Raw genomic sequence first — 15,670 nt, forward strand, 5'->3', positions numbered from 1 at the left:
GGGTCCCCCACTCTTTTTTCTTTTGCAATGCTGGATATGGAATCAGAGCTTTGCATACGCTAAGCACACACATTCATCAGGATCCACACCTCCAGTCACAACCTGTGATCTTTCAGTTACCACGAGGGAGTGAGGCTGCCACCAGACTCCAGCTCCTGGAGTGGCCCTATCTTTTCCATCTTCATGTTGCCAGCATGTAACACATTTAGTTCTCGCTTGGAACTAAAAAGTGCCTTTACGATGTCTCTGTAACATTATACGGTAGACAAGTTAAATACATGTGGAAGAGCTGAGTTCAGAGCCAAAATGGAAGTAGGGTGGGAGAAATGAGCAAGCCAGAGTACAAAGTATTTCCCAAGACAGAAACAAAGAAAAGGACCAATGAGACCCACAACTTTGGCATCAGGGAACAAAAGTAACCACCTGACTTTGAGATGAGTCACGAGCTCAGGAAAGTTTAGAGTTGTAAAAGCCAACGCATTAGCCAACTCCTTCATGCCACAGGTGAGGGAAAACAACCTGGTGTACCAAGAAGCTGGGGGATTTACCAAAGTTACCACCAGCTGGTGATGGAGGGAGGGACTAGAATTCAGAGCTCTCCCTGACCTTCTGTTCTACCAACCAAATACAGCCATGTGTCATATGTGATAGCTATTCTGCAAGGATGCTTTTGGGAACTTTTAGGAACTAATCACATCTTGAGTAACAAACATTCTAACAACAGCCAAAGTACATTTGCAAACACACAAAAGCCCTTTAACAGGACTGGAGTCTGGGAAATGTCAAATGAAAAATGTGCCTATTAATTAGTCTATACCTTAAAGCAATCCCTACAGATTCTTAGCTCTGTACTTCACTGAGATGTGTAGACCAACTCAGCTCAAAAAAATCAATTTTCTCCTAGCAACTCCTGTCAAGCCAACCCTGGAGGCTTCAGTTATCAGAAGACCTAACGGAAAAGAACATGTTGTACTTAGATGCTCTGCCCAGAGAAGCAAGCCCCCTCCGAGGATAACCTGGCTACTGGGGACCAACATGGAGATCTATAGTGAGTTCTGTTTTCCTCCCTGATTAGATTTCCTAGGGATTGTAAATGTTCTGGCGCCCTCTGGTGGCTGCTGATGCCAAAAGACAGTGGGCACTAATTTAGTCTTATTCCTGAAAATTATCCTTGTTCATTGTTGAGAGGTTGATCGTTGATAACATTGGTTTTGCTTAAAACCAGATTAGAATCTTTGCAATGGCTTCTTAAAATTTGACAAGTTTCTTAAAATAAGAGATATAACATAGCTATGATCCCTGAATGTAAAATTGCTTCTCAGGCATAAAATTAAAAGTTCATTTAATATAACGAATATACCGACACTCCTAGATTTACTATGGTGTTACAACCCAACAAACTCAACGCAGGTTAAAAATATTTTAAGTCAAAAAATGCATTTAATACATCTGACCTGCCAAACATCAATTAGTTTAGTCTAACCATAAATCTGCTCTTAACACTTATGTTTACCTCTTGAATTTGATCCACAGTATCAAAAAAAATTTTATGTTTACCTATGATTGAAATCGATTACCTCCTGTAAAACCTATTTTATAATACAACATTAATATCTCCTGTGACTTACTGGGTACTGTACTGGGAATGAATGACAGAAGCTTGTACAGGTACGCTCCCATTCACACAAGCTGAAAATCATTCAGTCAGGCCATCGTAAGTCAGAAAATATGTGTATCAGAAAAGATACGATCCCCCCTCCATAGTGTAGTACCATGTACTGCACTGTGATAATAACAGATGAAAAATACTATGAAAGAACATAAACTTTGAGACTTTAATCAAAGGATAATAGTTGTGACATTTGGGAACTACCTGTGCAGCAGTCTGACATTTCAACAGACTTCACATTTTCGATCTGTGTAATCACACGTCATTAAAAGCCGCAAGCAGTCCTACTCCATTGATAAAACTGAGAGCCAAATGGAATTCTAGAAACAAAAAGCCTTGAACCTAGATCCGATTCTCAGGCCAGTAGCAATTCTGCTTCATATACGGCTTCTTTTTGAATTTTCCTTATTTACACAACTTGAGTCAGCTCAGGTGTCTTTGCGTTTCATAGCAACATCAAACTGTGTGTCTTGTGTGATCGCTAGGAATGCTGACTTGAGTTATCAGTGGGGAATGATCCGTAGAAACCTATGCATTCCTGTTTACCTGCTTGCCTTTGCACCTACAGCCACAGCACACAAGGGTGTTGGCTGAGGCTAGAAACCTAATTATATTTGTCTTAAAGTCAAAGTATTAGTCTCTAATAGAACCAAACCCATCCATACCCACAATTTTTTGTTTATATCTCTTTAAATTGCTACATAGGTGAAACCCACCATAAGTTCGAAACAGACGGGAAAAAATGTAATACCACCAGCATGCTAATCGTGCATTCATTCAGCAAAAACTCGACTGTGGGCTGCGTCCTACGACACCAGGGCCTGCAAGGGAGCAAATTCGTTGTGCCCTTCCAGTTTGAAGATTTGGGTAAGAAGAACCCATGATTTCTTCGATCATTTTAATTTACCTTTATGTTGCTCCATCAAAAAATTAGGTGGAGCAGGCAAAGTCCTTTAGGGCAGGGTGACAGTCAGGGAAGCTCCCCTAATTGATAACACACACCTGCAATAACTGAAATTTCCCTAGCTGGGAACAAGATAGCAAATGATCCAGTGTTCGGAAGAATCCCAGTTGGGCATAAGGCCTGGCAGAGTACCTGGTGCAAATTATGCCATTCTCTTTTTTGATAATGACAGCGAGCATGACTTGACTGCAAATAGTTTTATTGTAGTTGTGTTTTCAAAGAAATCATCTGAAGCTTACCCATATTTGACCCAAAAAGAAACATTAACTGCAAATATATGAGCTTCCAAAAAAATCAGTTGATGTTCTTATATAAAAATAAAAACTCTCATAGTTATAATTTGACAGGATTCCTCTACAGACTTATTTTGCTGTGAAGTTTCCCCAAAGGTCCCAGAAAAAATTTAAAAGCTGTAAATAACTCTCTGAGCCAAGGGGTATCCTGTAAGAGACCTGAATCACAAGGTTGCAATTTGTAGAACTCTGAACTTGCATTCATTTATAAGGTACTTCCAAGTATAAAAAGAGATTGTGGACTTGAGGGAATCACTTTAATAAAAGAAAAAAAGGCAGATAGTGGTGCATTTGCGGAAAAATTTCTTTCACCAGATGAAATAACTGGCAAGGGAAGGAATTTGTGAAAGGCAGATTCGTGTAGGAGAACCTTACTAGAGAAGGCTGTCAAACGGCCAGCTGGGGTTCATAGGCCCCCGAACACTGCGAGCTCTCCCTGCAGACCTCCACACCAAAGCAGAAGCAGATTATGGAGAAAGCTGCAGCAGGAGACTCACAACCCGCAGCCCAGGCTGTACTGTAACCCTCCACACGGTTCCACCTCAGGATGATTCACCCCCAACCCACACCTCCGCCTCCGCCCGAGGAAGTAGGTCACAGGGCATGTGGTGGGGGCCTGACCACCCCTGCAAAGGCCCTCGAGTTCCTCAACGAGAGAACTGGAACTGTTGGAGAAAAAACTGCATTTTGATATTTTTGCAGTAGATCAAGCCAACTTCAAACTTATCTTTAAGACCATATTTCTATATGACTCAAAATCATTTCTGTAAATATTTCTGCTCATAGGCTAAGGTGACTCTTATTTGTGAGCTCAGTATTAACTGTCTAGCAGCCACTGTCAGAGCTCCACCAAGAATCCCTGGAGGAACGAAGGTGTCCGTTATTGGTGGCTTCCATGTGTCTATTTTTTTTTTTTTTTTTTTTTTGGCTTGGCAAGCTGCTTTGTTTGGTATTCAGATACCACAAGTATCTTGCTCATCCAATCAGTTAAGAAAATGCCCGGCTGGGCATTTTACTGTACAGTTGCAAGTAAGATCTCCTGTAATTCCATCTCTACCCTCTCGGTGGGGTAGGAACCCGGGAAGATGCAGGAGGTGCCAGGAGGCTGTCTAGGAGGGCACAATGCTGGCAGGGAACAGAACAGCAGAAATAGACGCGACTCTCTTCAGACTTACTTAAATCTTTTTTTAGTATTCCAAATGAATAATATGCATTTACTGTTATGGTTGGGATTTTTAAAATGTTGAATGATAGTTCTCAAACTTCTTGATGTCAGCATGCCTCTTACTCTTAAAACAACTAGGGACCCCTGAAAATTTGTACTTGCCTGAGTTATAGCTGCCAAAATGTACCTATCAGAAATTAAAACTGAAACATTTAAAATATATATTTATTCACTATTTAAGCTACTACAGGTTAAACAGAAGGCATTCTTTTGAAAAAATACATAACTGTACTTTGTAACACTCCCCAAAAATAGTGAGAAAAATGGCATCATTTTACATCCTGAAAATCTCTTTTTTGCATCTAGTTTTTTCCAATATGTTCTCTTGCTTGAAATATACATAAAAATAATTCAACTTCATGCAAATATACAGTTGGAAAATGGAAGTGCTGGTTTGCACTTATGTGTGCATGGATGTGTGTGTACGTACATACGTAGTGCTGAGGATGGACCCCGGCCTCACGTGTGCTGGGCACGTGCTCTGCTACCGGCTACCATACACCCCTAGCCCAGGAAAGAGTATTTAATAGAATTTTCTGGATAATTATGAGCATTCTTTGATTGCACACCAAAACTCAACGAGAAGTAGTTTTCCTTTCTTTATTATTTTTCCATACTAAGAACTGAAACCAGGGCCTTCACACTGAGCCACATCTCCAGCCTTTTAAATTGTGTAACAGGATTTTAAAGTCACTAAACTGCCCCTGCTGGGCTTGAACTTGCAAGTCCCTTCCTTAGCTTTTCAGAGTGCTGGGATTGCGGGTGTGTGCCACCATGCCCAGCAAGAGGCAGCTTCATAAAGGTTGGTTGTTACATGGATCCCGGAACCATAGAAATGAATGTTTCATATTCTGATATTAAAATCCATTGAGCCAGCTTAAACTTTGCAAGGAGCTCTTCGAAACACTGTAACTTGGCCATGTGGAAAATACTGAGTTATGCAGATATTTCAAAGGCTGACACGTTTTAATATCAAAACCACATTAGTTAACATCACTGATCTCATCAGAAGTCTTCAGGTATTTACAGGCTGCTGTATTCACAGTGGGAGACACAGGCTGTCCTGAATTTTAGCTTGAAATATGGTTAGTACAACCGAGCAGCAACAGTTTAATACTGTAATTTAACTCTCACTAATTTAAATTGAAATGTAGTTACTGGATGCTTCATTGAATAGCAGAAGTCTGTACTACTCTGGCCAACAACATCCAGTCTAAATAAGTTTTTTAATAGTTATTTAGCAGCCTGTTAATTAAAAGGATAACATCAGTTTTAAATGTAAATAGTTTATAGCTATATATGTGTGTATATATTTATAGTTTGTACGTAAACATCAAATTACCTGAATTCGCGCTATGTAAATACCATTTAGAAGACTTTGATCATTAGTACAGATTCTATTCTTTGTGCCCCCAGAATTTCCCTTATTAGCTGCTTCTTATAATCACTTCCAACATTTCCATTTGATTAGCCTGCAAGCGTTTTTTTCTTTGCCAATGGTCCTCCTTTTCCTTCAACTTTCTTGGCGCCCTGGTGATTGCAGGGCTTATTTTAGTCTTCCGTCTGTCCAGTAGCCCACTTCATCCACGGTTTTGAATTCCATGGTTTCAGTTTACCGTGTTCCATCAAGAAGGCCGGGCACAGTACAGGAAGCTAGTTAGAGACAGGTGACATTCATATAACTTTACTACAACGTATCATTATAATTCGATTTTTAACTTGCTATTGTGAATCTCTTACTGTGTTTAATTTACAAATTAACTTCAGTAGCCAGGCAGGATGGCACACGCCTGTCATCCTAGCACTTGGGAAGCTGAGGCAGGAGGATCACTGCAAGTTCGAGAACAGCCTGGGCTACACAGTAAGCCCAGGACCAGCCTGAACTGCATAGCAAGACCCTGTCTCAAAAAATGAACAAAGAAACAAACAAACAAAAGTATCTTCATCATAAGTATGCAGGTATAAGAAAAAGCACAGCATATTTAAGGTTATACTCACCACAGTTTGAAGCATCCATGAGAGTTTCAAACATCTGCCTCACGGATAAGGGAGGATGACTGGACTACCATTTCTCTAATGTTTTCCTAATAATTTGTCTTCCTTTCCTCAAACCAATACATGCAATACAGGCACTTACACATTTTTAAAAACTTTTAGCATGGTATATTGCATGTGTGGAAATATCACAGTGAAACCTATTCATTTTTTAAATTAATATGAATCAATAATTATAATAAAATGTTTTATTGATAAATCACATTTGCAAAATAGAGAGAATTCTTTGATTAAAGAAACACTGACAAGTACTCACAGATTTTACAGCTACAAGACACCTATCACATGTCTATAAACTGACAGCCACAGTCACATCATGCGTGCTGGTTGCAGGCCAGTTCAGATGCTGTTGAAATAGACCCTGAGGTGACCCTCTGGAAACATTCCTAAGCATTTTGTTTATATTGTAAAATAGCGTGTAGTAAGCACTATGCTTCATAAATAGGTAGTGCACTAAAAATTCTATGAATGAATTTATCAATGCTCACAGAAACTTGAGATAAATGCTGTTGATATCTCCAGTTCATAGATAAGGAGGTAACAAAATATTAGGTAAATTAAACATCTTGACCAACTCACTCAGGAGCAAACAATCAGCAGCCCTGGAGTTCAGCTCACGCTGAGGCTGACTCCAGAGCCACCTAATTGGTAAACAGGAAGACGGAGATGTGGATGGGTGGACAGGCCGGGGGGTGAGAAGAAAGATGTGTGCAGATAGAGAAAATCCTCTGCCTACTACCACCAAGTGCCCCACCTCGCAGCGTCCACATGCTGCACTTTGAAGCCAGGCAGGTCAGCAGATGGGCAGTCAGCAGGGGACAGATTCGAAAACCAGAGCGAGAGGCACAGCACACACAGCTCTGAGGTTTCTGCACAATCTCCACGAGCAGGTAGCAGCCAAATACGTTCTGTTTACTGAGCACAATGTGGGTGAAACTGCTCTCTGTAGTTGCGGAATTTTGTTTCTCCTCCTTCCTAGTTACCGAGCAAGAAACAGTTTCAGACGCTCCGGAGCAAAGCACTCGCTCTTCTCCAGACCCTCAGCAGCCCACGAGTATTGGTAAGTGTCGGGATCACTGAGACTTTAACGGAGAAACCATGCGCGCTCGGAAAGATTCCATTTCTAATGTTATCTTCAGAATTTTTTAATTTTAAATTTTGGTAAGACCATTCAAGATCCCTCCAGTTGGCACCAGCTCTATGGTATCTTGGAACAGAATAGCTAATGGATGGGATCCAGGGCAGCATAATGTCAGCTCAGTGTCGTTCTGCTTGAGATACGTGCATTTGCACACACACGTACACAGCGCAAGCACACAGGCACACACACACATATGGTGATGGTGACTCTTGAATTGCCTTTGTGCCAAAGCACAAAATTGAATTCCTTTCCAAGGAAGCTTGCTCTCTGTTTTCTCATCTAGAACGGAACACACACAAAATAAAGACTTGATATCAGCCATCCAGGAAGTAGAAACTGGGAATTTAATGTCACCGAATATCAAAATCACGTTTTTGAGGGCAGGTCATTTACTTAGTGGTTGAGGACTTGGACCATTGTCGATAATAGGATTAAAGTATAAGAAGAATTGAGAAAATCTGGCTTATAATTCCAGCTTTTTAGATAGTGAAGTCCAGTATCTTATATTTAATTTAACTTTGTATTTTATCTAGCACATTATCTGACAATAACAGGTGCTCAGAATGTGCTGAATGAGCGGACGGATGAATGAATGAATGAATGAATTTATTTTGGTGTTTTGAGCAAAATAGCCTGACCCAGGAAGACATAAATTTCTATGTGTTCTCTTTCTGTTCTATGTAGTATCTCATAATAATTTTATTTGGTAGGATAAGTGCTTTCAGATCATTATCATGTTGATAGTTCTGAGTGTCAGATCACATTTTTAAAGATGTGTATCCCGAATAATATTTAAAAGTAAATGTTTGGGCTTTTAGAAAACACTAATAAATACAATGTGTCCATACAATTTTTGAAGGGCTATGGAAATTGAAAATATTATGAAGTGGAACAGACACACCGCTTGCTTTAATAATCCAATATTTTAAAACGTGTTTAGAATCGGGTTGTCTTTGAATTGGCTTACACCACTCCTGAGCAACTCAATTTTCTGCTCTGAGTTTTCATATACAGCATAGGATTTAAGAAATATGGTTTCTAAAATTCCTTTTAGCTTTCAATTTCTGCAATTTTATTACTGTTCATAACACCCATTTTGGGCAGAAAAATGGGAGGTTTTATTGCCCTCGGGATCCACATGGCAGCGCTGTGCAATGATCTAAAAAGAGACTCGAGGAGAAAAAAGGGGAATCAGGAAGAAGACAGGCAGCGGATTTGAAAAAGCCTCCTCTTCTTTTCATGGTTTGTCTTCTTTAAAGCACACTGCGTCTACTCCTACAGGAGAGCAGTGAGGAATTTAGGCGACAACTGAGACCTCGTTTCAGAATAAGTGGAAGGCTGTAGGCTCCTATGTAAGCCTGGAACCCTACTCCTAGGTGTTGAACAGTGTCTTTAGGCACCCTGAAGGTCTTCTCCCCAGTAGTCCTGACTCATCAAGAAAGCATGAAATAATAGTTTTAATTTGGAGTTCTGGTGGTAGAAAAAAATCCTTAGTGTCAGCATTGTCTCTGTTGTGTATTGGGTGGAGGACTTTAATTAATTTATTAATTGCTTGAAACTTCTGTTTTCTCAGAGCTGTGGGAAGAAAAAACAGATCCCCAGTGCTCAGTTTAGGGCCCCACACCTAGTAAGTGTTCACTAAGTGTTTGCCTTATAAAAAAGAAAACGAGGCAAAGGCAGACTGAGCATTTGCAGCACCTTTTGCAAGAAATCAGAGGTTCAAAGTGAAAGAAGCCAGATGCAGAAAAATAAGGGCTGCAAGATCTGTTTCATGTGCAGAGGCTGAAAGCCTGATCCAAACGTAGAAGGGAGTAGAATGGGAACTACTAGAGGCGAAGAAGGGCAGGGGATGAGGACAGAGAGGCCAGGTAACAGGTACCAAAACCTAGCAAGACAGGACGAACCACTTCCGGTGTTCTGCAGCACCGTGGGATCACCGTGACTGATCATAACATAGTACACATTTTATGAAGAATGGGAAACAGGAACCAAGAATTGTTAACATGACACGGAGATGGAGATGATAAAGAGAGATAATGCCCTGATTTGATCTTTATGTGCTGTATGTACATTACATTGTATCCCTTAACGATCCCTTACTATGTGCTAATTTAAAAGAGAAAATGGTAATTAAAATTAGGCCGGCCTCTCTCTCTCTCTCTCTCTTTCTCTCTATGAAGGTGAGCCTGGCCATGAGCTCACTAGGTAGCCCATGCTGGTCTCAAATTCACATCAATCTTCCTGCTTCAGTCTCCTGAGTGCTGAAATTATAGGCATGTGCCACCATACCTGGATTCATTGCTCCTTTTAAATGTTCTTTTTGGCTTCCACAGCTGCTCTGGGAAGACTATGTGTGTATATTATAGTCTTGGTCCATGTTGCACACTACAACAGAATATCACAGACTAAGTTATTTACAACAAACAGAAGTTTACTGGCTTACAGCTTTGGAGGCTGGGAAGTCCAGTATTCAGAGACCACATCTAGCAAAGAGAGAGCAGGAGAGAGGATAAACAGACAAACCCTGTCAACCCTGTCACTTGGTACGGAGCCCACACTGCCTTAACCCTTTCATGAAGGTGGACCGCAAACTACTTCATGTGGCAATGAAACATCAGCATGAGTTATGGAGGAGACATTCAAAATACATGTTACATCTATGAACCATATATGCATGAAATGAGCATATATCATCTCTCATTTTTTCCACCTTAGTTTCAATAATGGAAAATTCCAGTATACCAGAGGTTAACAAGGAAGAAAAAGAACAAACCATTCAAGACTCTGATTTGGCCAGTGGTAAGTGTCACCGCTGCATTAAGAAGAAACAATTGACATTTTAACCTCTTAATGGATAGATCCAGTAGCATTTTCCAGTTCTCATTTTTCTTGACCTCTTTGCTTTGTGACATAATAATATAACTACTCCCTTGTCCCTTCTGGACCTGTTGCCTCCTGCATTACTTGACCCACTTTGACTGGTTCTGTTCTTTTCCTAGCCACTGTTTCTCTATCCATCTGCTAACACCACTTCCTCCTCTGGTGTGTGTGTGTGTGCATGTGCGTGTGCGTGTGCGTGTGCGTGTGTGTGTGTGTGTGTGTGTGTTGCTGAGTGTGGAACCCTAGGCGAGTGCTCACTGTACAAATCCCCAACCCTTGATTGCTGGCTGGGTTAATGGACATTGGCAAAGTAATGTTTCATAGGATCAAAATTCTAGGTTTAGGAAGACTGTTAAGCGCTTGTCTAGTATTTCTCCAAATTCCTTTACATTAGCCACACTTAACCTTGCTGAGATAAATGAATTTTCATATTATTTGCATAGTTTTCTAAACTCTTTAACACTCTCTCTTGCTACCTCACTTAATTTTTATTAAGGAAAATTAAGTCGATATTTGCATGCTTCCTCTAGAAATTAGTTCTTCTGCAATATAACATTAGTTAAAATACTTTTCAGGTCATCTTTCAGAATCCTTTGCGTTCGGAGGATGAGTGCTGTGAGCTTTTTCCCCTCCAGGAAATACTGTGTGTGTCCCTAGTGAGGAAGAAACCCAAACTCCCTAAATCCCTTTGTTTTCCTTACAGACGCAAGTCCTCGGTATATGGGGCTGGCAAGGAAAAAGAGTGGCATCCTGCTGCTCACACTTGTGTCCTTCCTCATCTTTGTCCTCTTCATCATTGTCCAGCTCTTCATCATGAAACTGCGGAAGGCACACGTGGTCTGGAAGAAGGGTGAGTGGGGCAGAGCCCCAGGAAGGCTGGAGATGCTGCAGGAAGTGGCTGGACAGAGAGGGAATTCTGTCTCTGCAAGCTTGGTGTTAGGTGCTGCATAAGCTAGCGGACCGTCCCTGTCAGGCAAACAACTATTTTCTAGAAACCAAGAGCTGTGACTCTGCAGGGCCTATATGAAACAGCCCCCAGGAACTGGCATTAAATTATGGACACTTCCGTCCACAAAAAGATGCAAAATGGAGAGCCAGTTCTCTCATTCACTCAGTAAGTATTTGGTGGAGTGCCCACTACATGCCAGGCACTGTTCCAGGTACGAGGGACACATCTGTCATGAGACAGAGCAGGTCCTTGCTCTCAAAAAGTTCGTATTCAGTTGCGGACAAAGGTTGAGCATAAGAGACTGTTTGGGACCATTCCTACTTTTCAAGGGCCATCATATCTTTTCACTCAACCATGGTATCTTAGTAATTTTTCCCTGAGCATTCTAATTTAAAACCACCATTAGAAACAGAAGTTATTGCGCTAGCATAGAAGATGCTATTAAAGTGCATTAGACACAACACATATTGGAGCGGGAAGGAACTTCAAGAGTTATTCAGAATGTATCTACTGTATTCATCCTATAACCAGACGCCACAATTAAATCCACTCTTTAACTCCAAGGTGTTAGCTAGCCCTGTGCTATGAAACACAGCCCCAAGTTAGTTACTGAGCAGGGCATATCTGACCAGTCCTTCTGGTATGAGCTGTAAGCACAAAATACACACCCAGCTTGGAAGATGCATGCCATACACACAAACGTGCATGAGAATATACCTAATAAAAATATCTCAGGGTGCCAGTTAAGTAAAATACATTATTACACTGATTTCCATTTACTTTGTAAATGTAGCTACTAGAATTTGTGTGTGTACACACGCTGGCGATTGAACCCAGGATCTTAAACATGCTAAGCAGACACCCTACCACTCAGCCACACCCCCTGCCACAGAGTATTTTAAATTACACATGTGGTGCACATTAAGATGCTGCTGGACAGTGATAATTGAGCCACCTAAGGCTAGGACACTTCCGGAAACAGAGAATTCCTGATATCTAAAGGCAAAACACAGCTTGGAGCAGCTTTTAATAGTGTCAGCCTGGCTAGTTTCCTGTCCGTGAAGACAAGGCTCCTGTCAGCGTAGACAACCAGTTGTACTAATGTTCTCATCATGGATAAACCTGGAGACAGGGTCTGATTTTTCAGTTGTGCTCATCTGCACAACAGGCAAACATCATAGTATTTTTTCTTTTTCTTTTTTTTTTTTTTTTTTTTTTTTTTTTGGCTTTTTCGTTTTTATCGGTACCGGGGATCGAACTCACAACTGCCTGCTTTCAAGGCAGGTGCTTATGCCGCTGAGCTAAACCTCCAGCCCCCAACAAACATCATAGTATTGTTCCAAAGTCTTTGGAGGCTATTTCAATTTCCCCTTCCTGTAAGATAGTCCTTGCTTCTCTTCTGCTTCCATTTCCCGTCCACGGATCCTACTGTGCCTTGACAGTCCCTGTGGGGATCCTAGTAATATGCCGAGTTCTCGGAGAGAGGAGGCAGAGGTGGGGCTGACCAGCTGTCACTCTGTAGCAGAGGTCTTATTCAGACTTACTTTTCTACATGCAGGTGACATCTGTGGCATCAGACATTGGTAACTTTATCTTCTTTTCTTTCAGAAAATGAAATTTCAGAAAACACCCTAGAAAGCTACAGATCAAGGTCAAATAATGAAGAAACATCTTCCCAAGAGAAAAATAGCCAAAGTAAGTCAACTGTGTGACTTGAGATTTGAAAACTGACATTCATTGATCAGCTGCCTCTGAGAAGAGGGAAAAACAATCGAAGTTTGATTTTTAGAACTAGAAGTCAATTTTTAAGTCATAAAATTCAAGGCTGCTCAGCTTTAAAAACAATCACTAGTTAAATTCAGGTAGTGGAAGCCCTTCTGCAGTCTGCTGTCACACATGGGGACAGTGTGTGCCCTGCCTGTGCCCCAGAGCATGCCACACACATGTTTATGAGATGCATTCCTCACACCTGTACTTTTTGATGTTTTGATTTAACTACTACAATATTACTGCAGGTGGAATTGGATTTACTCTGTATCCCTGGATCCTAGCACCTGGCTTGGCACAAATGTAGTGCTGGGCTGGGCATCATGGTGCATGCCTGTAATCCAGCACTCAGGAGGCTGAGGCAAGAGGATTGCTACAAGTTCAAGGCCAGCCTGGGTTGCATAGTTAGTTCAAGAGCACTTTGGATTACATAACAAGACCCTGGTTCCAAAAGCAGTTTTTAAAACCCCTCAAACAAACAAATGGAAAACTTGAAAAATTTGTGTTGATTAAATGAATACCAGCTTTAATCTTTCAGGTCTTTTGGATGGCCTTGTGGTCATCCAAAGATGAAAAGGAATGTCAAGAAAATGAAAAAAATCTAAATAAGAAGGGACAGTGTGTGTGCATGCATGTGTGTGTGTGTTCACGCGCGCGTGTGTGTGTGTGCTCACCATGAAGGTCCAGTAGGCAGAAGTTAGGTCTATAAAAAAAATAATAATACTTTTTATGCTTCCCAACCATTTCTGCTCCCTGCACAAATTATTCTCCCTGCCAGGAGATGCAAGATATGCAGCCAACTCTGCAGCTTGGTTCTATTGGTTTGATTGAGATTTTGTAGGAAGCTGGTCTTTTATAAACCTCTGCTTTTTATTTTGTTTTGTTTTGATCTACTGAAGTGAAATGCAGAGAGAGTAGGTGTGCTTGTGGAAGAGCGTGTGACAGTGAACTGGCTGTGTGAACGCTGAGGAGGGAGGGAAGTGGGTTGTAAACTAGTTTGTGTGGCTGCAGACTGAAGGAGAAGGATCTCAGTACCTGTGTCAGCAGGGCTGCTTCATGCACTGTCCCCAGCCTCTGTGTACACAGAAGCACAGACTTTGAAGAGTCTATTCTTCCCCACGCTATTTTTCCCATAAACCTTCTTGTTTATCATATGTGATTTTGGATGAAGGCAGCACATATGTTATTTTGTGGCAGAAATGCTTGTATATTTTATACCAGGTTCATTAGTATGTTGTTTATATAACAAGGCTTTTAGAAATTAGGGTATAATGCATTCAGACATTTACTTGCATTAAAAATGTTTAGGTTAGATTCTATACAGTGTTAACATACAGATCTCTAAAATATGATGTCTAAGCAAAGGTGTCTAAGCCATGTTGTTGGAGAGAAATATTCACCTCTCACATGCTTTTCTTCCAGCTTCCCACTCGAAGCGTTGCATGGACTACATTGCAAGGTTGTATTCGGGAGCAAAAACAAAGAAGGAGGCTGTGCAACCTTCACAATCGAAAGAAAAGGGCACTCACGTCCCGGAGAGCATTGTGTAGCATGCCCTGTGACAGAAGACAGGATTTCAGAGCCACCGCGGCAAGAAGAGCGTCTGTGGGACAGAGAAAATTACTGTGACATGAAAATATCATCTGAGTGCAATGCATGATGATGTCCTCTGAACCAGGGCAAAAACATGAGGGCCAAACCACGGACAGAAGGTTCCTAGTTAAAAGAACGAAAGAAAAAAAGAACCTATTACGCCTGACACTACTTCAGAGCAGAAGGATTCCACTAAGCCTTGTGGATCGGGGTCAGTGTGACCAACTAACATCTTACCTTGAAGGGAATGAAAATTTTTAGGTACCGGGCTTTAGTGGAACTATATAAAACAATTTTTTTAGAAGAAGATCTTTCCTTCTGGTCATAAAATAAAGAATCTTAGGATGAAAAGGACCTAAACGAAATCTCCAGTCCTAGGAGGTTGCTTTCAAGATGGGTATTAAGAAGAGGCAACCAGTCCATGGGCATTCGAGAGGACCCGTGTGTGTGTCACAGTGACTGAGTCAGACAGACACGAAGGCCCCAAGCTCTGCTCCTAGGACACAAGGAGAGAGCTCGGAGTCCCGAGTGTCAGACTTCCTTAAGCTTTCTTGCTATATCACATGTGCTGACTTGATAGACAGCGTGTTTTAACCCAGTCATTCCATAACAAGGCATGTCTGCAAGCCTACCCAACAGACTTGATGAATGGTTTTTTAAATTCCTCAGTAAAGAGTATTTGTTTTTTCTAGCAATTGTGGTCCAAGTGGTACTACCTACTTTCATACGCAAAAAGTGACATGTGACATCTTTTTCTTTCTATCAGTGTATTTAAATGACAGCAAATGCTGCCATTATGTAGAAATCTTCTCAGTGTTAGGATCTGAATAAACCAGCTCTAAAATAATGCATACACATATCATGATCTTGTAATTTGTTACAAGAGTCTTACCCTGCTGGGGTTTTCTTCCTCTTGATAATGTTTTTAGCAACCAGAAAACTGTACAAATGTGTAAAGGTGGTCTGCTCTGCCTTCCTCTGAGAGGAAGCTGTCATGATGCTCATCCCCTCCCCCCCCCCAGGCGCATTAGCGCGGCTTTCCTGCAAACTAGGACATTCTCCCCTCTGTGACTACATGCAAGTATCAAAATCAGGAGATCAGCATTATTTCACTGCCAGTAATACTCCTCAGGT

At 41.2% G+C, this 15,670-nt stretch overlaps 1 protein-coding gene across 2 annotated transcripts in view; it reads left to right on the top strand.

Annotated features, from left to right (window-relative positions):
* Crtam (cytotoxic and regulatory T cell molecule) overlaps nucleotides 1–15,387 on the top strand; it is a 30,496-nt gene extending 15,109 nt beyond the window's left edge. Inside the window, exons 4-10 of one of the 2 annotated variants that reach the window (XM_013155386.3) lie at nucleotides 905–1,048; nucleotides 2,375–2,536; nucleotides 7,186–7,266; nucleotides 10,063–10,146; nucleotides 10,931–11,077; nucleotides 12,785–12,871; nucleotides 14,366–15,387. In XM_013155386.3, coding sequence (XP_013010840.2) covers nucleotides 905–1,048; nucleotides 2,375–2,536; nucleotides 7,186–7,266; nucleotides 10,063–10,146; nucleotides 10,931–11,077; nucleotides 12,785–12,871; nucleotides 14,366–14,493 — 833 coding nt within the window. In that variant the 3' untranslated portion in view covers nucleotides 14,494–15,387. The remainder of the gene's footprint in view (nucleotides 1–904; nucleotides 1,049–2,374; nucleotides 2,537–7,185; nucleotides 7,267–10,062; nucleotides 10,147–10,930; nucleotides 11,078–12,784; nucleotides 12,872–14,365) is intronic. The other variant, XM_063255952.1, reaches the window with a different exon arrangement.
* The last annotated feature ends 283 nt before the right edge of the window (nucleotides 15,388–15,670 follow it).

Source organism: Cavia porcellus, unplaced genomic scaffold, assembly GCF_034190915.1.
Source record: "Cavia porcellus strain 051 isolate PalLab524CR breed Dunkin Hartley unplaced genomic scaffold, mCavPor4.1 scaffold_9, whole genome shotgun sequence".
NCBI lineage: Eukaryota > Metazoa > Chordata > Mammalia > Rodentia > Caviidae > Cavia > Cavia porcellus.